General features: G+C 34.5%; 2 protein-coding genes, 1 long non-coding RNA gene and 1 pseudogene across 4 annotated transcripts in view; 1 reads left to right on the top strand and 3 right to left on the bottom strand.

Moving 5' to 3' along the window:
- Positions 1-3,761: 3,761 nt before the first annotated feature.
- On the bottom strand, positions 3,762-6,121 carry LOC146923672 (E3 ubiquitin-protein ligase SINA-like 10). The gene is made up of 4 exons (XM_085708814.1): positions 6,053-6,121; positions 5,818-5,922; positions 4,515-5,132; positions 3,762-4,379 (listed from the first exon to the last, which is right to left on the bottom strand). Exons 1-4 carry the CDS (start codon positions 6,092-6,094, stop codon positions 4,149-4,151), a joined length of 996 nt encoding a protein of 331 aa, XP_085564940.1. The 5' UTR covers positions 6,095-6,121; the 3' UTR covers positions 3,762-4,148.
- A 3,868-nt stretch (positions 6,122-9,989) lies between these two features.
- On the bottom strand, positions 9,990-13,023 carry LOC146923671 (E3 ubiquitin-protein ligase SINA-like 7; annotated as a pseudogene). Its single transcript, XR_015009843.1, has 4 exons — positions 12,905-13,023; positions 12,682-12,778; positions 10,730-11,376; positions 9,990-10,516 (listed from the first exon to the last, which is right to left on the bottom strand). The product of XR_015009843.1 is annotated as an E3 ubiquitin-protein ligase SINA-like 7 (transcript).
- Positions 13,024-17,592: 4,569 nt separating this feature from the next.
- LOC146923664 (polyubiquitin-like) overlaps positions 17,593-25,005 on the bottom strand; it is a 97,347-nt gene continuing 89,934 nt past the window's right edge. The window contains exon 9 of the mRNA XM_085708815.1: positions 17,593-18,210. Within this exon, the coding sequence (XP_085564941.1) occupies positions 17,980-18,210 (231 nt within the window). The 3' untranslated portion in view covers positions 17,593-17,979. The remainder of the gene's footprint in view (positions 18,211-25,005) is intronic.
- LOC146923670 (uncharacterized) lies at positions 18,539-24,200 on the top strand. The gene is made up of 2 exons (XR_015009844.1): positions 18,539-18,965; positions 21,429-24,200. It is a non-coding gene; the product is annotated as an uncharacterized LOC146923670 (long non-coding RNA).

Raw genomic sequence — 25,005 nt, 5'->3', positions numbered from 1 at the left:
TACTCTTAGATATAGTAATTGGGAATGGAGTGGTGGTCACCTAGTCATCAAGGAAGCCGATGGGTCAGGTTTTCATCTAGGTCTACGTGATTTCATCTAGGTTTTCATTGGGAGTGCACTGGGATCTCTTCCTTGTCATGAATCTTCTCTTTCACATTGACTATCGTGTATGATACTTTTGTGCTGCAATTAAGTTTCAATCGGACTATATTGCAAGAGTCACTCTGTGAGGTGAGAATTACTGAACGATTTCAGCTATTGTTCAAAAGTAAATATGTTTCTTCAACTGTTAAAAATCGTCCCCATTAAAAAAAACACATAAAACAACTAAAGACAAAACAAAAACAAAAGTCAAATCCATAATAAAAAGAATGAGGTGGTCATCTCGTCAACGGCGGAAAAGGATGAGGTGGACAATTGTCAAATGTTGGATGTACTAATCGGCAATCGTCTTCCGGCCGTCTAGTCCCAAGAGAACGCTAGAGTGAGACGGTTGATTCGTTATAAATGTTGTAATCGAAAAGGGTTAGGTTTCCATATAGGTATCTAACGCAAAAGATCAGACGTTGAGCGACCACTGGGATCTCAGTCTTGTCATGAATCATCTCTTTCAGTTTGTCTAACTTGTCTGATTTCTAAGGAAAAAAAATTAGTATGTCGCCCGGACAAATTTGTCATTGCGGTTTAAAAAAACACGGACAAATTTATAAGGAAAAAAAATAAGAGATAAATAATTTTCATCAATAAATAAAAAAAATGTTATATTTTTAGAGATTAAAAAACATTAGTATGTCGCCCGTGCATTGTACGGGTTAACATACTAGTAGGGTTATAACCTAGTATATAGCACAATCAAACAAATGTTTAACTTATATTATTCCTATTTTAAGGAGATTTTTTTTTTGAGGGGCCTATTCTAATGTTGTTCCTACTATAAATAGATTTAACTAATTTTTTTAAGAATAGAATAGATGATTGTTGATTAATGGACCTTGTGTAATAGGATCTCCCTTTACTTGGAGAGGTCCTATTATCATGGAGGAGGTCGCATTTTTGAGAGGTTGAATCGTGCACTTTGTAATGATCATCGGAGAGGTTGGATTTCTAAGATCAGCACCCTATTCTAATTCTTCCTCATGGTGATTTGAATGATATGATGTCTACGCCATTTCGGTTCAAGAGTGCTTGTTTGTTGGAGGTATCATATAAAGAGATTTTGAAGAGCACATGGAATGTTGGTGACATTGTGATGCATAGTCTCTCTTCTCTTCATAGTCAAGTGGATAACTGAAAATCACGTTCAATTGATAGTGATAATCATGTGTAGCGGACAAGTATGTCAAGGCTGGATGGTATTCAAAAATGTATTCAATAGGGTTGAGGTCAAGGTCGTTGGTTGAGATTGTAAAAGAAGCTTCAAGTGGAGATGGAAAAATAAATGACTTTTGAATGAGAATGGAAATTGGTGCATAAATGACTTGCTGTAAAGGCTGCCTAGTGAAATAATTAATAGGATGGCATCATTTCCTACACCGCGTGAAGATTATGGAACGGATATGTGTGTTTGGCCGGGTTCTAAAAGTGGAAAATTTTCAATTGCTTATACTTACAATTCTTTGTGTGGGTTTTGTTCCAACAACAGGGACAATATTTGGTCCTGGGTTTGGATATTGAATGTCATTGTGAGTACGTTGTTTAATATGGATCCTTCAACACGACAGGTTATTAACTAATGTCCGGCTTGCCAAGATACATCTAGGGTCACCATTGTGTTACCACTGTGGGGATGAGCTCGAGACCACATTACATGTTTTGAGAGATTGTCCATTAGCAATGGCCATTTGGATGAATACAGTATGAGTCTCGAACCGGAGCGGGTTTTTTGCAGCAAACTTGGAGGAATGGATTAATATTAATATGAGCGTAGAGTTGGGGCTGCAAGGTACTGCGACTTACGCAAATTTTTGGGCAACAACTTGTCACACAATGTGGAATTGAAGAAACAAAATGGTTCAAGAAGAGACTTTTTTGTTGCCCGTTAAACCGTGGATGGAAATTAGCAAAAGAGTACACCTATATGATTCAGTTTACAACAAGCAACAAGTGATGGATAATTGCATGTCGGTAATGGAGAACCTTGGGTGGCAACCTCTAACGATGGGATGGATTCAACTAAATACAGGTGGAGCTACTAGAGTTAATAGTGTGTATGGTTAAGGATGAATTTTGCGTAATGATACAGGTGAGTGGATATATGTGGATTTTCAAAGTGTCTGGGAGTGTGCAGTGCATTTGTAGCAGAGTTATGGGGAATTTTTTATGGTTTGAAGATAGCTAGAGAGTGTGGCTTTCATAAATTGGAGTTTCCTGTAGATTCAAGAGTAGTGGGGTCTAATCTTGAGTTTGGTAACCATGGGTCTGTTATTGGGTGGAGTTTGTAAATCAATATTAGAAGAAAATTTGGAGTTAAATTGGGAGGTTTGAATTTGTCATACCTTTAGAGAAGCAAATTCTTGTGCAAATGCTCTAGTGAATTTGGCATGTGATGGTGGCTTCTCTTTAATCATCTACGAACGGTGTCCCGTACAGATTAGTTTATATCTTTTAGTTGATTATGCTGGTGTGACAACACCTCGTTTGATTAGACATTATTGTCTTCTTTTAGGCTTAGGCCCTTTTGTATTCTAAAAAAAATCGTATTATAAATGTACACGGAATTTTTGGTACAAAACAATATTATTAATATTTTTGGCAAAAAAAAGGTCATTTTCAGTGCTCGTTTATTCAAAGCTAAATATGTTTCGAGTTTATTATTTGATGCTAGACTTCAATTAACTCCAGTTATGTGTGGAAAGCATTTGGAGTACTAAACCCCTACTCGATGAAGGCACTAGTTGCGGTGACTTTGTTGATGCTTCTCACTTTTAAGTTGCAGGGAGATGGTATCTTATTTTGTGCAAAAAGGTTCCATCAAAGATGAAAAACTTCTAGTCACAATTGTCTTCCAAGTAGACTACAGTTACAATATCGTGGAGTTGATTCTGCTACTAATTGCACGTTGTGTGATGAAGGTTTGGAAGATAGTATTGATCTATGTTTTCATTGTCCAAGTAGTGTTCACAGTTGTCGGAGAACGGAGCCCAACAATCATTGTAAAAGGATGGTGATAGACGCAAACAACTCCGCCTAGCACCAACATTTCATGGCTTCATAAATTATCTGATAGAATATGTATCCTGTTGCTGGAAAATGGGAAAGAACCCCCATAAGGCCCTATTACTCTCAAATGACAAGATGCCATTATCCTATATTCAGTTTATTTACTCTTAAATGTTTCAATCAAATTTTAAATGTTAAATTAAGACAATGAATTTAAATATAAACAAAACAAATATAGTGCTGAAACATCATATCAATATACCTCTACTCATAGTCATACATTAATTAATTATTAAATTTGAGTCGGTACCAATTATAGAAATCACGTTGTGGCATCATTGGTTCATTGTGTCTGAGTTTTTGTTGATGGTTTAAAAATATGATTTACATTGTAAATTTAGGACTTCAAGGGACATAATTCTTTTCAGGGAAAAAATGAAGAGTGTATTAGTTTATCACTCATGGCATATGCATGATCGACGCTGAAAGTTTTTCTAGTTTTGATGTTTCAGTCTCCTATGCAGCAGCAGCACTAGATGACTCAATGGCAAACTGCTTAGGGCCTCCAAATCCTTTTATATATCCAACTTTGCAACCATACATACTCTTGCAATTCACTACTTTTATTTCATACACAGGGAATCAGAGAATGGATTCAAGTTACTTGATTCATATCGATCAAATGATGTTTTGGTGCTGCAATTATGTTTCAATCAGACTATAGAGCAGGAGCCACTCTATGTCAGAATTACTGAACGATTTCAGCAATATTTGAAAAGTAAATGTGTTTCCTCAATTGTAAAAAATTAGACAAACCAAAGAAGAACAACAGTCAAATCTTCGACAAAGACTCTATGTTATCAATAACTAATGATTTCTCTACTTGTAGAGTGATTGTATTCATGATAAGGGTCACCAACGGCGGCAAACGATGAGGTGCACAATTGTCTGCTCTTTGATGTAGTAATCAGCGATGGTGTGGTGGTCTTCTAGTCCCCAAGGAGACGGAGGAGGAGATGGATGGTTGTCTTATCTTGGATGTTATAATCGGCAAGGGTCCGGCCGTCCTCTAGTTGTTTACCAGAAAAGATCAGACGTTGGTCGTGCACTGGGATGGCAGTCTTGTAAAGAATCTTCTCTTTCAAATTGACTACGTCGTCTGAACTATTAATCTTAATGGTCATCATCTCTCCATCCAGGCCTTTAACCCAGACTTCCATCTGCTCCACAATTGCCATTATATCAATAAAAGAAAATTTAAGACTGATATTTCAAGAATTGATCAAAAAATAAGATAAAATAATAAGTCTTTAATAGGAAAATAACCAACGCAAATAGAAGGATATGGGAGGTACCGTGAAGGTTACGCAAGTTATGCAAATTTCTAGCTTGAGAAGACTAGAAGAACCAGATGGAATCACAATGAGCTCTGATGAAAGATTTTCTAAAGTAACCCGTTGGACACTCTTCACAATAGAGTGTAATTTCAGTTTGCATTTCTGAGACGTAGCCAATATATCATACCGATACTCAAACCAACCAGCATTTTGATCAAAGTTGCAAATATTGATTGCATTTCCTAAATGCGTAGTACTATTATTGAGAATAAATTGTTTCCAATCGTTTTCCTCATAAAGAACAATGGTTTCATCATTAGACTTTAAGGAGACCACGAATGATTTACCATAACAGAATTTGATTCGAAAATCTCTGTGTTCAAACCTCAAATGATTAGACAACACAGTATTATTTGCAACAAAGCCACAACCTGAAAAGGGACAGTAACATGGCTTATAGATGCATTTTTCTTCATGCTTGCAACCATATGTTCTATTCGGACATGACACTTCGATAGACTGCAATAGATTCTCAATGGCTTTACAACGTTTTGAGCTAATGGACAATGAGCACTTGTGACACTTGTTCCGAAGTTTAGGGCAGCAGATAGAGCAAACAATATGACCATTATCACACTATATTGCAACAAAAAAGTAAATCATCAGATTAGACTTTCAACTAATTGCTAGAATAGCATAAAATATGATATGACATTTCTATGTAAGGCTTGTCAGCAAGTTATGCAATCAAAAGTATAAACAACATAAAGGTAGTCATTTTAAGTTTATTCTTCTCAAGATCTATGTACTCAATGACAGACTACAGCTGGCACCCAAAATGCTACGGAAATATACACAACAAAGTTCATACCATACACGTATAAAGTCTGAAAAATAGAAGGATGTACAAAATTAAAGACATTCATACTTATTTATCGAAGTGCATTGTTACTAATACTCAAACCCAATGTGAAGCAAATAAATAATTCTTGAACAGTATCAGAGTTTATCGGCAACTGGAGTCACCCTCCAACTGTCCATTCAGGACGTGACTGTGTATGTTACGAGTCCTAAACTGGTGGATCTCTAGCTGTGCTGCTCAAAAAATGAAACGAAACGCAACGCAATGCAACACAACGGGGTTTTTCTTATCACTATAGGAGAAATGTATTGCAGGCACTATTGAATACAAACTTGAAATATACTAGAAAAAGTATCAAATTTAATGAGAAGAAACATATTGCATATATGATAAAAAATTAACTCTTCTCATATATATATATATATATATATATAGACACACACACACATACATACATACCTGAAAGACGGGAATAGTTAAGGGTTGAAAACAATAACAGCAATCTTTTGCGGAATAAACGATCTCTTCACTGTCTTTGGTGAATGTCACCCTTTCATCTTTTGCCTAATAGTGATTATAAAAACAAATACATAATCAAAATCAAGTTTTTGAGTAAAGCATAATCACGTTCTTCTAGTACAATAAAATCAAGCTATTAAAACAAAAGATTCACGTAGAAACTAGAAAATATTACCTTCAAAAAAGAAAAAAGATTAGAAAATATAGGCAATTTCATTGTCAATGATTTTTGGCCGCAAACGATCTGTCCTTTGGTGCTTTTGAGTAAAGAATGTCTCTATCAAATGTAACCATATTTGACGCAAAATATGGCCACGCATGCATGGACTTTGCCAAAAAAAAATATGACCTCTCCGTTAATAATTATTATTTTTTCGATTGATTTATTAATTAATGTTACTATGAGAAATGCTAGCGTCCCTTTGTCACTCTCTCTCTTATTGGACCACGTCATCCTCTTTTTAAGCATGTTTTTTGGCTACCGGTTGTCTAGGTTACCGTAAAAAAGACTTGCTCAAGTTTTTACCCAGCACCACTACCACGTGAAACTCTCCCACATTTTTGCAGAAATCATCATCTTCAACCTATCAGATTCAAATACATATATCCTTCCTTAAAACTTCCATTTCCAAATTTTCATTCAATTTTCAATTACTATTTTAGTGTTTCTTTTCTGTTGTTTTGGGATTTCCAATTTTATATTGTTTGAATTTGTGTTTGTGATGACCCGATTCCGTTACAGTCACCGCCGTCAAAAGTCACGGCATCCTTTGTGATTATCAATTCTTAGGTGATGGCGGTGACAGGGTTTTTTGAAGCGGAGGTGGAGGTTCCGGTGGTGGTGATTGGAATTTCAATAGATTTCAAGGCACAGATAATTAGGATGAATGTTCGTCTTCGTTTCCGTGTACTAAGTTTGATTTCATGGATCAAAGTGTACGTTGATGGTTAAGGAACAAGGTTTCTCCAAGTTTTGTGAAGTTGTAAAAAAATTAAATAAGAAAATTAAAAAATAGAAAAACTTGTCCAACCAGTTAACAGGTAATGAGTTGTAACCAAAAAAAGTTAACAGGTAATGGGTTAAGAAAATTTTAAGACGTGGCAGCATACACAAGCGTGTGTCGAATGGCAACTGTTAGAGTGTTTGTTTGTAGCATATCTCATGTTACTATTTAATATATTTCTCCATACTTTTTTTAGTTTTTATTTTTGAGTTTTTTGAGTTAAATACATGAGTATCCAATTGTTCACGTATGTAAACACAAGTTAATTACAACAGGTGACCTGCTCACGTGAAACGTCCTATGTGGAGTCTCAAGAGCACTCTTAAGAAGTAAATGAATAATACACTGTTCTCCTTTTATAGTCCTCAAAGTGTTGGTTTAATGGGCCTTTCCGTGATCATTCAAGGCCCATTAAGATGTGATCCAGAACCTCCTGCTTTGAGTACGGCCACACGTGGACTAGGAAGCAACTCATCCATACTAGGCGCGTGGAGTTGAGATGTGATGATCGTCCGTACATGACACGTGGTATTAAGTTAAGATGAGATGAGCTGGCTGGCTTGACTTGAACTATCAATCCAGTGTTGACTGAAGACGTGCTGAGCTGGCTGGCTTGACTTGAACAATCAAACTAGTGTTGACTGAAGACGTGCTGAGCTGACTAGCTTGACTTGAACAATCAATCCAGTGTTGACTGAAGACGTGCCGAGCTGGCTGGCTTGACTTGAACAATCAAACCAGTGTTGACTGAAGACGTGCTGAACTGACTGGCTTGACTTGAACAATCAAATGGAAATGGTCTACCCATGCCAGTCCACCAATCATATTCTATTATATTGTCCCTTCAAAAATATTATATTATTACTATTCCTAGCGGAAAGACACACTAATATTATATTATTATATTATATTACCGTCTATCCATATTTTTTTCTTGTATTTCGTTTTATATATCTTCTCATATTATACTCTCTCCGATTATGTATATAAGAAAAAGTTGGGTCATCAAAACTTAATATGTTGTCCAAATTTTAAACTAAATACATCAATTTTTGTTGATCCAATTTTCTCTTGTAAATTATATATATAGAAGAGATCCATTGACTCAAAGAGTAACTCAATAGAGTTACTTCAAATCTTCACCCTCCATTTGATTTTAATCCGACGGGTGCTAATATGGTTTTAATTACTACTCATGTGACCCTTTTTATGTCTCATTTCTCCTAAACATTCTTCTCTTTATTTCCCAGAAAACTTAAACGCAAGTTGCTGATATGGCTGATACCTAACTCCATTCATTCACATTGTGCTTATCCAATCAAATTTTTTCATGGCATCAATATTTCTTTTATTTGGATACAAATCAGATATTCCATCAATTTCGACAATCATGGGTTCCATTTTCTTCTATCAGTTTCTAGATTATAGATTTTATGTGTATTTGATAGAAAGATCACGCCATGAGCAATCTGATTAGAAACAAGAACAACACCATGATCGGTTTATTTATTCTTGAAAATTGGAGGTTTAATTAACCACGAATTGGAAGTTAAACAATCTAAAACATGAATTGTGTCTAAATTAAAGATCCCTTTTTTTGTTTCTAAATAATTGCAGGGAAATTAGAAGAAAATAAAAAACAAATGAAAACTAAAATTTATTACTAGAACTCATGCATGAATGAAAACGGGTGATGATAGCATCCAAAAAATGAGAGTGAAACGAGGGAGGAGTTGGATTTTTCGTCAAATGCAGAAAGAAAAAAAAACAAAGGTATGGAAGAGAAATAGTGTGGGAGAACTTAATTTAGGGTTCTCTTTAGATGATTAATAATTAATTTGAACCATTAGATTAAAACTAAATGAAGGGATTAAGGTTTGGAGTAACTCAATACACTTACGCTTGAAGTCAATGGATCCCTTCTCTTTTTAAGTAGTTTAACGACCATTATTTCACCTCTTAAAATAAACAAGTGGATAATTTTGGGTTTGAAATCTCGACCTATACATATTTTAATGTCTATGCCAACTAAGATATTCTTATGACTATACTATTAGTATTGTCATCAAGGATGAATGGGAAGTTGTATAGCTCAACTGTCTGTAGCTAAAGGTTCATTGGTATTCTGGCCGTCTGTAATTGTCTGTAGCTACGATTCTGTTTGTAGCTAAAAGCTAAACAAGAAAATGAAATTTTTTGACGTCTGTCTACAGACTACACTTGTATATTTTACTAAACATTGTAAATATTCATTTAATTTTTATTTCTAATCTGATTAATAAGTTATCCACAATATTGATACTTCAATTAATTTCTAAATTAAGTTTACTAAAACTATGTTAAGTATCTTAAAAATATATCCCATGAAAAGGAAATAGATAAAACACATAATAACACATAATTACAAGCAATTTTTTGGGATAAGTAGATTTTTTTTATTAAAGGGATAATTAGATTTGATAACAAATACATCTAAAGATAATGTTTTTTTAACTCAAATGAGGTGTAGATTGTGAACCAACTAGAACTGCAACACTATAAGTAGATGAAATAGAAAGGGGTAAAGAATCAAATCCAGACCCGGGGTAAACAACCACAATATAACATCAAGCATCAGTGGAAATGAAGCAATAGGATCAGAGTAGTGAATGAAAAATCGAACCTAGCATACCACAACGTCTGATCGCGTCAGTGGCTGCAGATGGTTGTGAGGAGACGAAAGATATCATGATTGTACCAGCATACATGGAGGCTACATGGCAGTGGTGAGGTTTGGTTCTTTGTATTTTAAGTTTACAAAAACATGCATTCACTAGAATAGAATTAATGTTCCCTCCCTCCCTTGAAGAAATCATCATCACCATGTGAAAGAAAGTTTCATAAAATTATTTAAGGATGACAAATAACAATTCAACAGTTTTGTCAAGGTTTATGAGGCCTAAGACCTCATAATCATCATCAGCTAGAAATTAAAACGTGTAGATGTTTGCAACTGAATTTCATAGCGTTGATGCTTTCACTGAAACAACAACAAGTAACTCGAATGATGTCTCCTAAGACCTAATCTGGACTAATAGATAAAGAATTCAAACATGTTTGCAAAGAATCTTGCCTGAATTCAAACATGTTAACTAGAATATTCCTAATCACTTGTTGTCAACGTCAATTGCAGGAGTGATCGAATGTATCCATGCGAGAATAACTCTACAGTTTTAGCTAAAGTTTGAAAACTGAATCTATTTCTTCAATTGCAGAAAATCATCCATGATAAAAAAAAAAAAAAAAAACCTTTTTACAGCTCAAGAAAAAAAAAGGAAAAATTCAAATCCTTAAACAAGAAATGCAAAAGTCAAGGACTCCATGTTAACAATAATGTATGATTTATCTAGCTAGGGTGAGTGGTTGTCATCATGATGAGGGTCGCCGACGAGGTAAAGGATGGACTTATCTTGGATGTCGTAATCATCAATGGTGTGGCGGTCATCTAGTTGCTTATTTGCAAGGAACAAATAATGTTGGTGCAATATGAACCATTCCTTGTCACAAATTTTTGCTTTCACGCTGGCCACCGTATCCGAACTCTCCACCTTCAAAGGGATAATCTTTCCAGTCAGGGTTTGTACGAAGATTTGCATCTACACCACAATTACCAACAAAACTAATCAATAATAATAAATAACACCAGAAAAAGAAAAAAAAAAACTAAAACATGTTACAATCTTTTTAGTCATTTAAAAAAAACGAATGAATTTCATATAAAATGATAGAGTTAAAATTCGATAGGAAAATGAAAATATCAAGACTTTAATTGAGAAGAACAAGTGAGGTAAAGAAAAGGAGATAGATACCTTGGGGGTTATGCAAATTTCTAACTTGAGTGGTTCGGAAGAACCAAATTGAATTAAAAGGAACTCTGATGAAAGAGTTTCTAAAGAAACTCGTTGGACATTCTTAGAAAAACTGTGGAACTTTGCATTGGATTTCTGTGACCTAACCAAAATATTATAATAGTAGCGTGGTTCAGAAGATTTGGGAGGACCAATGCAGCTAATATTGAATGCATTTTCCACACTCCTAGTTCTTTTATTTAGAATGAACAATTTCCCAACACTTTTCTCTTAAAGAATAATGGCTTCATCATTAAACTTCAAGGTGACAAAGAAGGGGCTATCATATGAAAATTGAATTCGAGAATCCTTGTGCTTATGGCTAAAATGGCTAGATAACACTTCAGATGACGTCACAAAGTCACAACCTAAAACGGGGCAGGAACATGGCACATAGATGCATTCTTCTTCATGCTTCTTCTTTCCACTATAAGTTATTTTCACCTTGCAACCATGTTTTACGTTCGGACATGATATTTTGATAGATTGCAATAGATTTTCAATGGATCTGGATCGTTTTAAGGTAATGCCTGGAAAACATCTTTGACACCTGGTCCCATGTTTAGAACAGCAGATAGAGCAAACAACATGACCATTATCACAATGAATTGCGACATACAAGAAAATCAGCAAGTTAGATTGGGAAACATTTCCTGGAATAAAATCAATTAAAATAAAGAGATTTTCTTTCAAAGGTTTCGTGCAATAGCAAGCCATGCAGTAAAATGTATAACAACCTCAATTTTAATTTTTTTCATATATGGGAGGAGGAATGTTAGTTGTTAATAATTATTTTTATTACGAGGGAGAGTTCCTTATCTAGGGGTGTAAAAGGCTCAAGCCGGACTAGGCTTTATAAAGTCTTAGTCTGGCATACTACAAGAACTATAGGCCTTGAGTCTAGCCTGACATTTTTAAAGATCTGGAAAAGCCTGAAAACTAATTTTACTACAAAGGCCTAGCAAAGCAAAATAAATAAATCAACTGCTAAATAAGTCAAATCTTATGAAGATCACACGAACAAGTCTGCTACTAATAATCAAATTCAATGAAGACCTAATCGCATCAATGGCCTTCGACTAAAAAACCAAATCATATGAAGGCCTGAATTTATAAAGAAAGCTTCAACAATAGCCAAGTGAAAGCTATATTATATATATATATATATATATATATATATATATATATATATAAATGAACCGGTCTGACAAGTCTAATAGACTTTTTGTAAGCATTGTGATGCTCTATTTAATGAAATAGACTTTACAAAACGCCTGAGCCTATCCTTGTTATCAAGGAGGCGAGTGGGGTTAGGCTTTAAATAGATCATGTCGTCGAGATCTGTCGGGCAGTCGGCCTGTTCCCGATCATAGTTATCACTTAAACCCTATGTTCCTCACTCATTCTACCAAACCAGTTTATCATTTATGTGTTGAAATATTATTTAGCAAAAGTACATCATATAATAATGTGTTGAAAAAGTGATTTTTTTCACAACAAAGGTCTTTTAAATCTTGTTGTTAACATTTTCACATATTCTATAACAAAAATACACATGAGTTGTACTCATTTTCAATTAGAGATTATAATTCAGCTTTTTAAGTTTAGAAAACTAAACATGTTTAGGAGTATCGCAGAGGCAAAAAAATCACCAATATTTTGAGTTATCTAACATGTGTTGTAGCATATGTATGAGTGTCTGACACTATGCGTTCAATATAGAAACTTAGGCTACCCACTCATGGGATCGAACCAATAAAATTAATCATTTCCACATGATTCTCAAAAAAAATTTCCCTCAAAATATGAAAGGTGTATCAAAATCAATCACCACAAAATATGACAACAAATTAATTAATTATTCTAAGACTAAAAACAATAATATTGAATAACAATTGACATGCATACCTCGAACACAGGGATAGTCAAGAATGCAAAACAAATGCAGCAATCAAACGCATGAGGATTGGAAATCATCAAGGAATCAGAAGTCTCGTCACGGTGATTAGGCTATAATATTGATAAAAATGAAAAGTATTATACCATTTCACACCATTTTACAACTCTTAATAATATAAAAACACCATTACAACTTTATTATTATATAATCAAAAACAAAAAGGGGAGGGGTAATACCTCTTTAAACGTCTTTTTGAACATGTTGCTTTCGGATTTGCTAGATACTGATCGATCTCTCTCTCTCTTTTATGTAGTAACCGATACCTCTCTTTTAAAGGCAACTGAATTCTCAAATTTTTTTTTTTTGGTTACAAAAAGTTTAGGTGGATTCGGCTCCGGTCACCACCAGGGTCAGGGCAGGCCTCCGGGCCCAAAGGGCACTTACAGAGGTACTTACAGATCACCCACCAACACCGTCCTCACATCGGCAGTGGGAATCGAACACACAACCTTCTGAGGGGAAGTGGCCCGTTCCTTACCAACTGAGCCAACGTGTGTTGGTGAATTCTCAAATTCAAATCAATCCTAAAAAATAGTTTAAAAAAAAAACGTATATTTGTTTTAATTAGATTTAAACCAAATCCTACAAAAAGCCATTCAAATGGATCTAATAAATGTATTCAAGTCAATCCTAATTGATGGGTCTAATTTTAGAAGTTTATTTATTGACCGTAATTTATGTGTTTAATTAGGTTCTTTTGATTTTTAGTGTACTAAAACATGTGTCCTCCCTCCCTTGAAAAAAATTATCATTTAGAGAAGTATCATAAAAATATTTGGATGAGAAACAACAATTTTGAGGCCCAAAGGTCTACATCGGTGTAAACTTAAATTGTGTTTGACAATTCAACAATTCACCTTACTTAGAGAATCACAAATAAATTTAAGTTCTGTACAATTCCACACTCTAATGTCAAACAAAGGGCGTGGATTACTCAACGATTTCAACTATTGTTAAAAGTTAAAAGTTAAATTCATAAGAAATGCAGCTCAAGATAAAACAGAAAGAACAAAAGTCAATTACTTGATAAGAAATGAAAAAGTCAGACTATTTGTTATCGATAATGTATGGTTTTTATACTTTATTCATAATGTATGATTTTTTTCTACTTATAAGGTGATTGTATTCGTTATAAGGGTCTCTGGTGGCGGAAAACGATGAGGTGGGAGGTTTCCTACTCTTAGATATAGTAATTGGGAATGGAGTGGTGGTCACCTAGTCATCAAGGAAGCCGATGGGTCAGGTTTTCATCTAGGTCTACGTGATTTCATCTAGGTTTTCATTGGGAGTGCACTGGGATCTCTTCCTTGTCATGAATCTTCTCTTTCACATTGACTATCGTGTATGATACTTTTGTGCTGCAATTAAGTTTCAATCGGACTATATTGCAAGAGTCACTCTGTGAGGTGAGAATTACTGAACGATTTCAGCTATTGTTCAAAAGTAAATATGTTTCTTCAACTGTTAAAAATCGTCCCCATTAAAAAAAACACATAAAACAACTAAAGACAAAACAAAAACAAAAGTCAAATCCATAACAAAAGTCAAATCGTCTTCCGGCCGTCTAGTCCCAAGAGAACGCTAGAGTGAGACGGTTGATTCGTTATAAATGTTGTAATCGAAAAGGGTTAGGTTTCCATATAGGTATCTAACGCAAAAGATCAGACGTTGAGCGACCACTGGGATCTCAGTCTTGTCATGAATCATCTCTTTCAGTTTGTCTAACTTGTCTGATTTCTAAGGAAAAAAAATTAGTATGTCGCCCGGACAAATTTGTCATTGCGGTTTAAAAAAACACGGACAAATTTATAAGGAAAAAAAATAAGAGATAAATAATTTTCATCAATAAATAAAAAAAATGTTATATTTTTAGAGATTAAAAAACATTAGTATGTCGCCCGTGCATTGTACGGGTTAACATACTAGTAGGGTTATAACCTAGTATATAGCACAATCAAACAAATGTTTAACTTATATTATTCCTATTTTAAGGAGATTTTTTTTTTTGAGGGGCCTATTCTAATGTTGTTCCTACTATAAATAGATTTAACTAATTTTTTTAAGAATAGAATAGATGATTGTTGATTAATGGACCTTGTGTAATAGGATCTCCCTTTACTTGGAGAGGTCCTATTATCATGGAGGAGGTCGCATTTTTGAGAGGTTGAATCGTGCACTTTGTAATGATCATCGGAGAGGTTGGATTTCTAAGATCAGCACCCTATTCTAATTCTTCCTCATGGTGATTTGAATGATATGATGTCTACGCCATTTCGGTTCAAGAGTGCTTGTTTGTTGGAGGTATCATATAAAGAGATTTTGAAGAGCACATGGAATGTTGGTGACATTGTGATGCATAGTCTCTCTTCTCTTCATAGTCAAGTGGATAACTGAAAATCACGTTCAATTGATAGTGATAATCATGTGTAGCGGACAAGTATGTCAAGGCTGGATGGTATTCAAAAATGTATTCAATAGGGTTGAGGTCAAGGTCGTTGGTTGAGATTGTAAAAGAAGCTTCAAGTGGAGATGGAAAAATAAATGACTTTTGAATGAGAATGGAAATTGGTGCATAAATGACTTGCTGTAAAGGCTGCCTAGTGAAATAATTAATAGGATGGCATCATTTCCTACACCGCGTGAAGATTATGGAACGGATATGTGTGTTTGGCCGGGTTCTAAAAGTGGAAAATTTTCAATTGCTTATACTTACAATTCTTTGTGTGGGTTTTGTTCCAACAACAGGGACAATATTTGGTCCTGGGTTTGGATATTGAATGTCATTGTGAGTACGTTGTTTAATATGGATCCTTCAACACGACAGGTTATTAACTAATGTCCGGCTTGCCAAGATACATCTAGGGTCACCATTGTGTTACCACTGTGGGGATGAGCTCGAGACCACATTACATGTTTTGAGAGATTGTCCATTAGCAATGGCCATTTGGATGAATACAGTATGAGTCTCGAACCGGAGCGGGTTTTTTGCAGCAAACTTGGAGGAATGGATTAATATTAATATGAGCGTAGAGTTGGGGCTGCAAGGTACTGCGACTTACGCAAATTTTTGGGCAACAACTTGTCACACAATGTGGAATTGAAGAAACAAAATGGTTCAAGAAGAGACTTTTTTGTTGCCCGTTAAACCGTGGATGGAAATTAGCAAAAGAGTACACCTATATGATTCAGTTTACAACAAGCAACAAGTGATGGATAATTGCATGTCGGTAATGGAGAACCTTGGGTGGCAACCTCTAACGATGGGATGGATTCAACTAAATACAGGTGGAGCTACTAGAGTTAATAGTGTGTATGGTTAAGGATGAATTTTGCGTAATGATACAGGTGAGTGGATATATGTGGATTTTCAAAGTGTCTGGGAGTGTGCAGTGCATTTGTAGCAGAGTTATGGGGAATTTTTTATGGTTTGAAGATAGCTAGAGAGTGTGGCTTTCATAAATTGGAGTTTCCTGTAGATTCAAGAGTAGTGGGGTCTAATCTTGAGTTTGGTAACCATGGGTCTGTTATTGGGTGGAGTTTGTAAATCAATATTAGAAGAAAATTTGGAGTTAAATTGGGAGGTTTGAATTTGTCATACCTTTAGAGAAGCAAATTCTTGTGCAAATGCTCTAGTGAATTTGGCATGTGATGGTGGCTTCTCTTTAATCATCTACGAACGGTGTCCCGTACAGATTAGTTTATATCTTTTAGTTGATTATGCTGGTGTGACAACACCTCGTTTGATTAGACATTATTGTCTTCTTTTAGGCTTAGGCCCTTTTGTATTCTAAAAAAAATCGTATTATAAATGTACACGGAATTTTTGGTACAAAACAATATTATTAATATTTTTGGCAAAAAAAAGGTCATTTTCAGTGCTCGTTTATTCAAAGCTAAATATGTTTCGAGTTTATTATTTGATGCTAGACTTCAATTAACTCCAGTTATGTGTGGAAAGCATTTGGAGTACTAAACCCCTACTCGATGAAGGCACTAGTTGCGGTGACTTTGTTGATGCTTCTCACTTTTAAGTTGCAGGGAGATGGTATCTTATTTTGTGCAAAAAGGTTCCATCAAAGATGAAAAACTTCTAGTCACAATTGTCTTCCAAGTAGACTACAGTTACAATATCGTGGAGTTGATTCTGCTACTAATTGCACGTTGTGTGATGAAGGTTTGGAAGATAGTATTGATCTATGTTTTCATTGTCCAAGTAGTGTTCACAGTTGTCGGAGAACGGAGCCCAACAATCATTGTAAAAGGATGGTGATAGACGCAAACAACTCCGCCTAGCACCAACATTTCATGGCTTCATAAATTATCTGATAGAATATGTATCCTGTTGCTGGAAAATGGGAAAGAACCCCCATAAGGCCCTATTACTCTCAAATGACAAGATGCCATTATCCTATATTCAGTTTATTTACTCTTAAATGTTTCAATCAAATTTTAAATGTTAAATTAAGACAATGAATTTAAATATAAACAAAACAAATATAGTGCTGAAACATCATATCAATATACCTCTACTCATAGTCATACATTAATTAATTATTAAATTTGAGTCGGTACCAATTATAGAAATCACGTTGTGGCATCATTGGTTCATTGTGTCTGAGTTTTTGTTGATGGTTTAAAAATATGATTTACATTGTAAATTTAGGACTTCAAGGGACATAATTCTTTTCAGGGAAAAAATGAAGAGTGTATTAGTTTATCACTCATGGCATATGCATGATCGACGCTGAAAGTTTTTCTAGTTTTGATGTTTCAGTCTCCTATGCAGCAGCAGCACTAGATGACTCAATGGCAAACTGCTTAGGGCCTCCAAATCCTTTTATATATCCAACTTTGCAACCATACATACTCTTGCAATTCACTACTTTTATTTCATACACAGGGAATCAGAGAATGGATTCAAGTTACTTGATTCATATCGATCAAATGATGTTTTGGTGCTGCAATTATGTTTCAATCAGACTATAGAGCAGGAGCCACTCTATGTCAGAATTACTGAACGATTTCAGCAATATTTAAAAAGTAAATGTGTTTCCTCAATTGTAAAAAATCAGACAAACCAAAGAAGAACAACAGTCAAATCTTCGACAAAGACTCTATGTTATCAATAACTAATGATTTCTCTACTTGTAGAGTGATTGTATTCATGATAAGGGTCACCAACGGCGGCAAACGATGAGGTGCACAATTGTCTGCTCTTTGATGTAGTAATCAGCGATGGTGTGGTGGTCTTCTAGTCCCCAAGGAGGCGGAGGAGGAGATGGATGGTTGTCTTATCTTGGATGTTATAATCGGCAAGGGTCCGGTCGTCCTCTAGTTGTTTACCAGAAAAGATCAGACGTTGGTCGTGCACTGGGATGGCAGTCTTGTAAATAATCTTCTCTTTCAAATTGACTACGTCGTCTGAACTATTAATCTTAATGGTCATCATCTCTCCATCCAGGCCTTTAACCCAGACTTCCATCTGCTCCACAATTGCCATTATATCAATAAAAGAAAATTTAAGACTGATATTTCAAGAATTGATCAAAAAATAAGATAAAATAATAAGTCTTTAATAGGAAAATAATGTAATATCCCGCGAAATTATAAATAGACTGATGTATCAGTTGAGCATGTCAAGACCGAAATAATTTCTAAAGGGTTAATTAGTTATTGAGAAATTATATGGTAACAAGTAATGGAGGGTAAATGTGTCTTTTCCCTTGGAGGGTATTTTGGCAATTTGGGTCTTGAGATTTTTTTTAAGTGGAAAAGTCCACATTTTTCTCTATCCTTATTCCTTCCACACACTTCCTCTCACTTTGTGGAAAAGCTCTTTCCCTTATCTCTTCCTTCCTCTCGGCTCACTCCCTCATTCTCAATAAACCACCAAAATCCAACCTTAATCCTTTTAAAAATCAATATGCAAGTGATCATTCTTGTTCCTCAACACACTAGGAACCTTCAGCAAGCTTTGAATCCCCTTATTATTCCCTCTATGCCACGTGACCCATCCTTTCTCTTGTTCTCTTGGCTTGGAAATTTGTTAAATTGGTAGTTTTGTTATGTGTTTGTGGTTTTGAGGCAAAAGCTTGGTTCTTGGCAAGAAATTGAAGTGGGTATAGAGGAATGGTATGACATGTATGTTTGGAGCTGCAAGGACAAGAAGAATTGATAGAGAATTTTAAAGAATTGGAGCTTATGTTCATCAATGGTAGTTCATCCACAATTTACAAGGTGAGTTCATTTTCTAGGTTTGAAATTGTAATATATAGAGGTGAATTTGATATTGATGATAGCTTAAGGGGATAGTAATTTAATAACCTTAAAATGTACAGTTGTTGTGGTATTTTGAATTGGTGTTGCTGTCGAAATTGAATGCTATTGTTAGATTGGTTACGGTTGAGTTTTATGAATAATTGGCTAAAATTCGTATAAACCTGCTGTCGGAAAAACTGTCGTAAGTACGTGTAAAGGAATCATTTTTGAGTGAGAATTGTACCATTGGAAAATAGACAGAATTTAACATGAAGTGGGCTTTAGAAAACTTTAATTTCGTTATGATATGGCTGAGAAAATTGAGTTAGAAGTTCAGTTGCTGAAATTGAAAGTCTGCACTATTGTTGCTGGAATGTTTATGTTATATCTCTCTGTACGTACGTCATTTTGCAGTGGGACTTGGACCATTTGAAAGCAGACAAAATTTAACACGAAATAGGCTTTGGAATGGATTGATTCAATTATGTTATGATGGAGAAAATTAAGTTACAAGTTTCAGATGTTAATGAAAAATTACTGCAGAAAATAGCTTCAGTGCAGGATTTTTAATAATTTATTGATTTTGAATTTTTAGACGGGACCAATTGCATAAGTTGAAATTATAAGCTGGCTGCATACAGTAAAATAATCATAAATGTTTGATTTGATATGAATGATTCAATCATAGGTTTTATGGACTGCTGTGCTGGAATTGATTTCTGCAGATCAGTTTCAGTGTTAGATTTTTCTGAAATTGATTACCTTGAATTTGGATATGGGACCAAATGCATTGTCTTCGTGTGTGTGTTGGTCATGTACAGAAAAGTTTACAAAAATTTATAACTTCAATTTATATGTCTTTTGTGGCTTTGAATGACAGATGATTTAGCAGAAAATTCTGTTTTTTATAATCAATGTATACTTTCATGTTCTATGCTTTTTCTAAGAGATCTTAAATGATGAAAGTTACATGAAAGGATGATGGTTGATCTAAAGGTGAATTCGATGTGAAATTTGACATTCTTGTTCGTAGTATGTAAATGTCTCATAAATATTTAGATAACTGATAAGTTGAGTGAGAAAATTAGGATTCATCCTAGCTAGGTGGATTCTCCGTCTACGACGGAACGTGTAAGAAGGGGTAAACGGGGCACCGTCTATCGGAGTTGATATATCTTCACCTTACCTATTAATGTTGAGGTAACTAACTTGTCAGTGATTGTTCTAATGTAACGATCATTTATGTTCACAAGTCGGTTAGTTTAGGTTATCGAGGTTTTCCCACGTTTGATAACCTAGAGGATTGCTTATATTATTTATAAGTGATAATTGTAAGAGGATTGTTTATATTATTTATAAGTGATGATTTTAAGAATAAGTGATTTGATAGTAATGTTAATTGTGCATAATTAATTGATGTTAGTATATGATGCTAATATAAATGTTGGAGGGAAATTCTATCAACGCGAATGATTTATATAATTATAGTAATGATTTGAAAGAAAATTGAAATGACGAGAAAAATTGAAATGAGTAACATGCTTATAGAAAAAGAAAGAAAGAAAGAAAGAAAGAAAAAGAAAAAAAAATGAGAATATTAAGAAAAACTCCGTTTGCTGCAACGAAGAGATAATGTGGTATATTCCGTTCACCACAACGAAGAGATAATGTGGTATATTCCGTTCACCACAACGAAGAGATAATGTGGTATATTTCCGTTCGCCACAACGAAGAGATAATGTGGTATATTCCGTTCACCACAACGAAGAGATAATGTGGTACATTCCGTTCGCCACAACGAAGAGATAATGTGGTACATTCCGTTCGCCACAACGAAGAGATAATGTGGTATATACACACATATTGAAATGTGTAATTAATGATATAAAAGAAAAATTCAATTATGGAACCAAGGAAAAATTCTAAGGACGCTCCAACATGAATACTAACATAGTATCCGCATATTAACATGAAAGTTATGTTTAGAATAAATTGGCTACGAAGTAATAGTTCATGGGCCTTTTTACCAAACGATGGAAATTGAGAAATTTTAGTTATGGAACTCCGGCTTAGCTAGCCGAAATTAGTTGTTTTCAGAAAAGGATCAGAGACATACCCAGATAAGTATGTCAAAGTATAAGCTATACCAGAATACGATATATTGGAGATATGTTTATGATTATTATGGATTATGATGATTATGTTTATGATTAAAGTTATGAGTATGACTATATTTATTATATGATCAAAATAGTATTTCAAACAGCGATTTTAGTTATCCCTTGATCGCTCAGTTATGCATAATGAAATTGTATAAACCCAAAATGGGTTAAGTTTAGAAATATATGGCGATCCTAGGTTCCCCGAGGTTGCCTACAACCTAGGATAGATGGAACTCACTGAGACATCTTGTCTCACCCAAATCCCTTTTATGTATTTCAGATGTACAAGTCATTATACGATAGGATGACTCGTGATGAAGAAGCAGACATAGCTGGATCATATAACGTACATGTCAGTGGTACTATTTCTAAGGTAACAGGTGAGAAATTCTATGATTTGTTCAGAGAGTATTTATTTATTGTAATTTTAATGTACCCGACGCCAAGTTTAACACTCATGCTAGATATCCTAGGTAATTTTCTAGTAGGGGTGTTTCATTTTGGTATCAGAGCAGGTCGATTCAGATCGTGCATTGGGTCATTAGAATGCAATAAAATGCAGTAGGACTATTGGGTTCCAGATATTTATTCCAAATGTCATGTCTAGCTGAGCCTGATCAACTCAAACTAGTATATGACATTTAGAACAAATGTCTGAGAGCTGAATAGGACCTTGGAGGAATGAAGTGTACGAAGAAGGTAAGGCATGATGTGAAGTTTATAATGAATTCTCTTAAGGAAGTATTCAACGCCAATGGTGGCTGGTAATCAGTTCGTAACAGACGTATGCTGGAATCTAAAGTTGAAAGTTGGATAAATTATTTGTGCTTATTAGCAAGTAAATCGCTAAATTTCGAGGACGAAATTTCTTTAAGGGGGATAGATTGTAATATCCCGCGAAATTATAAATAGACTGATGTATCAGTTGAGCATGTCAAGACCGAAATAATTTCTAAAGGGTTAATTAGTTATTGAGAAATTATATGGTAACAAGTAATGGAGGGTAAATGTGTCTTTTCCCTTGGAGGGTATTTTGGCAATTTGGGTCTTGAGATTTTTTTTAAGTGGAAAAGTCCACATTTTTCTCTATCCTTCCACACACTTCCTCTCACTTTGTGGAAAAGCTCTTTCCCTTATCTCTTCCTTCCTCTCGGCTCACTCCCTCATTCTCAATAAACCACCAAAATCCAACCTTAATCCTTTTAAAAATCAATATGCAAGTGATCATTCTTGTTCCTCAACACACTAGGAACCTTCAGCAAGCTTTGAATCCCCTTATTATTCCCTCTATGCCACGTGACCCATCCTTTCTCTTGTTCTCTTGGCTTGGAAATTTGTTAAATTGGTAGTTATGTTATGTGTTTGTGGTTTTGAGGCAAAAGCTTGGTTCTTGGCAAGAAATTGAAGTGGGTATAGAGGAATGGTATGACATGTATGTTTGGAGCTGCAAGGACAAGAAGAATTGATAGAGAATTTTAAAGAATTGGAGCTTATGTTCATCAATGGTAGTTCATCCACAATTTACAAGGTGAGTTCCTTTTCTAGGTTTGAAATTGTAATATATAGAGGTGAATTTGATATTGATGATAGCTTAAGGGGATAGTAATTTAATAACCTTAAAATGTACAGTTGTGGTATTTTGAATTGGTGTTGCTGTCGAAATTGAATGCTATTGTTAGATTGGTTACGGTTGAGTTTTATGAATAATTGGCTAAAATTCGTATAAACCTGCTGTCGGAAAAACTGTCGTAAGTACGTGTAAAGGAATCATTTTTGAGTGAGAATTGTACCATTGGAAAATAGACAGAATTTAACATGAAGTGGGCTTTAGAAAACTTTAATTTCGTTATGATATGGCTGAGAAAATTGAGTTAGAAGTTCAGTTGCTGAAATTGAAAGTCTGCACTATTGTTGCTGGAATGTTTATGTTATATCTCTCTGTACGTACGTCATTTTGCAGTGGGACTTGGACCATTTGAAAGCAGACAAAATTTAACACGAAATAGGCTTTGGAATGGATTGATTCAATTATGTTATGATGGAGAAAATTAAGTTACAAGTTTCAGATGTTAATGAAAAATTACTGCAGAAAATAGCTTCAGTGCAGGATTTTTAATAATTTATTGATTTTGAATTTTTAGACGGGACCAATTGCATAAGTTGAAATTATAAGCTGGCTGCATACAGTAAAATAATCATAAATGTTTGATTTGATATGAATGATTCAATCATAGGTTTTATGGACTGCTGTGCTGGAATTGATTTCTGCAGATCAGTTTCAGTGTTAGATTTTTCTGAAATTGATTACCTTGAATTTGGATATGGGACCAAATGCATTGTCTTCGTGTGTGTGTTGGTCATGTACAGAAAAGTTTACAAAAATTTATAACTTCAATTTATATGTCTTTTGTGGCTTTGAATGACAGATGATTTAGCAGAAAATTCTGTTTTTTATAATCAATGTATACTTTCATGTTCTATGCTTTTTCTAAGAGATCTTAAATGATGAAAGTTACATGAAAGGATGATGGTTGATCTAAAGGTGAATTCGATGTGAAATTTGACATTCTTGTTCGTAGTATGTAAATGTCTCATAAATATTTAGATAACTGATAAGTTGAGTGAGAAAATTAGGATTCATCCTAGCTAGGTGGATTCTCCGTCTACGACGGAACGTGTAAGAAGGGGTAAACGGGGCACCGTCTATCGGAGTTAATATATCTTCACCTTACCTATTAATGTTGAGGTAACTAACTTGTCAGTGATTGTTCTAATGTAACGATCATTTATGTTCACAAGTCGGTTAGTTTAGGTTATCGAGGTTTTCCCACGTTTGATAACCTAGAGGATTGCTTATATTATTTATAAGTGATAATTGTAAGAGGATTGTTTATATTATTTATAAGTGATGATTTTAAGAATAAGTGATTTGATAGTAATGTTAATTGTGCATAATTAATTGATGTTAGTATATGATGCTAATATAAATGTTGGAGGGAAATTCTATCAACGCGAATGATTTATATAATTATAGTAATGATTTGAAAGAAAATTGAAATGACGAGAAAAATTGAAATGAGTAACATGCTCATAGAAAAAGAAAGAAAGAAAGAAAGAAAGAAAGAAAAAGAAAAAAAAATGAGAATATTAAGAAAAACTCCGTTTGCTGCAAAGAAGAGATAATGTGGTATATTCCGTTCACCACAACGAAGAGATAATGTGGTATATTCCGTTCACCACAACGAAGAGATAATGTGGTATATTTCCGTTCGCCACAACGAAGAGATAATGTGGTATATTCCGTTCACCACAACGAAGAGATAATGTGGTACATTCCGTTCGCCACAACGAAGAGATAATGTGGTACATTCCGTTCGCCACAACAAAGAGATAATGTGGTATATACACACATATTGAAATGTGTAATTAATGATATAAAAGAAAAATTCAATTATGGAACCAAGGAAAAATTCTAAGGACGCTCCAACATGAATACTAACATAGTATCCGCATATTAACATGAAAGTTATGTTTAGAATAAATTGGCTACGAAGTAATAGTTCATGGGCCTTTTTACCAAACGATGGAAATTGAGAAATTTTAGTTATGGAACTCCGGCTTAGCTAGCCGAAATTAGTTGTTTTCAGAAAAGGATCAGAGACATACCCAGATAAGTATGTCAAAGTATAAGCTATACCAGAATACGATATATTGGAGATATGTTTATGATTATTATGGATTATGATGATTATGTTTATGATTAAAGTTATGAGTATGACTATATTTATTATATGATCAAAATAGTATTTCAAACAGCGATTTTAGTTATCCCTTGACCGCTCAGTTATGCATAATGA

The sequence above is a fragment of the Medicago sativa genome, chromosome 5 (genome assembly GCF_051527215.1).
Source record: "Medicago sativa cultivar Bolivia chromosome 5, Bolivia_mono, whole genome shotgun sequence".
Taxonomy (NCBI): Eukaryota; Viridiplantae; Streptophyta; class Magnoliopsida; order Fabales; family Fabaceae; genus Medicago; species Medicago sativa.
The sequence above is the reverse complement of the archived record's forward strand: the minus strand, read 5'-3'. Positions and strand labels throughout refer to the sequence as shown.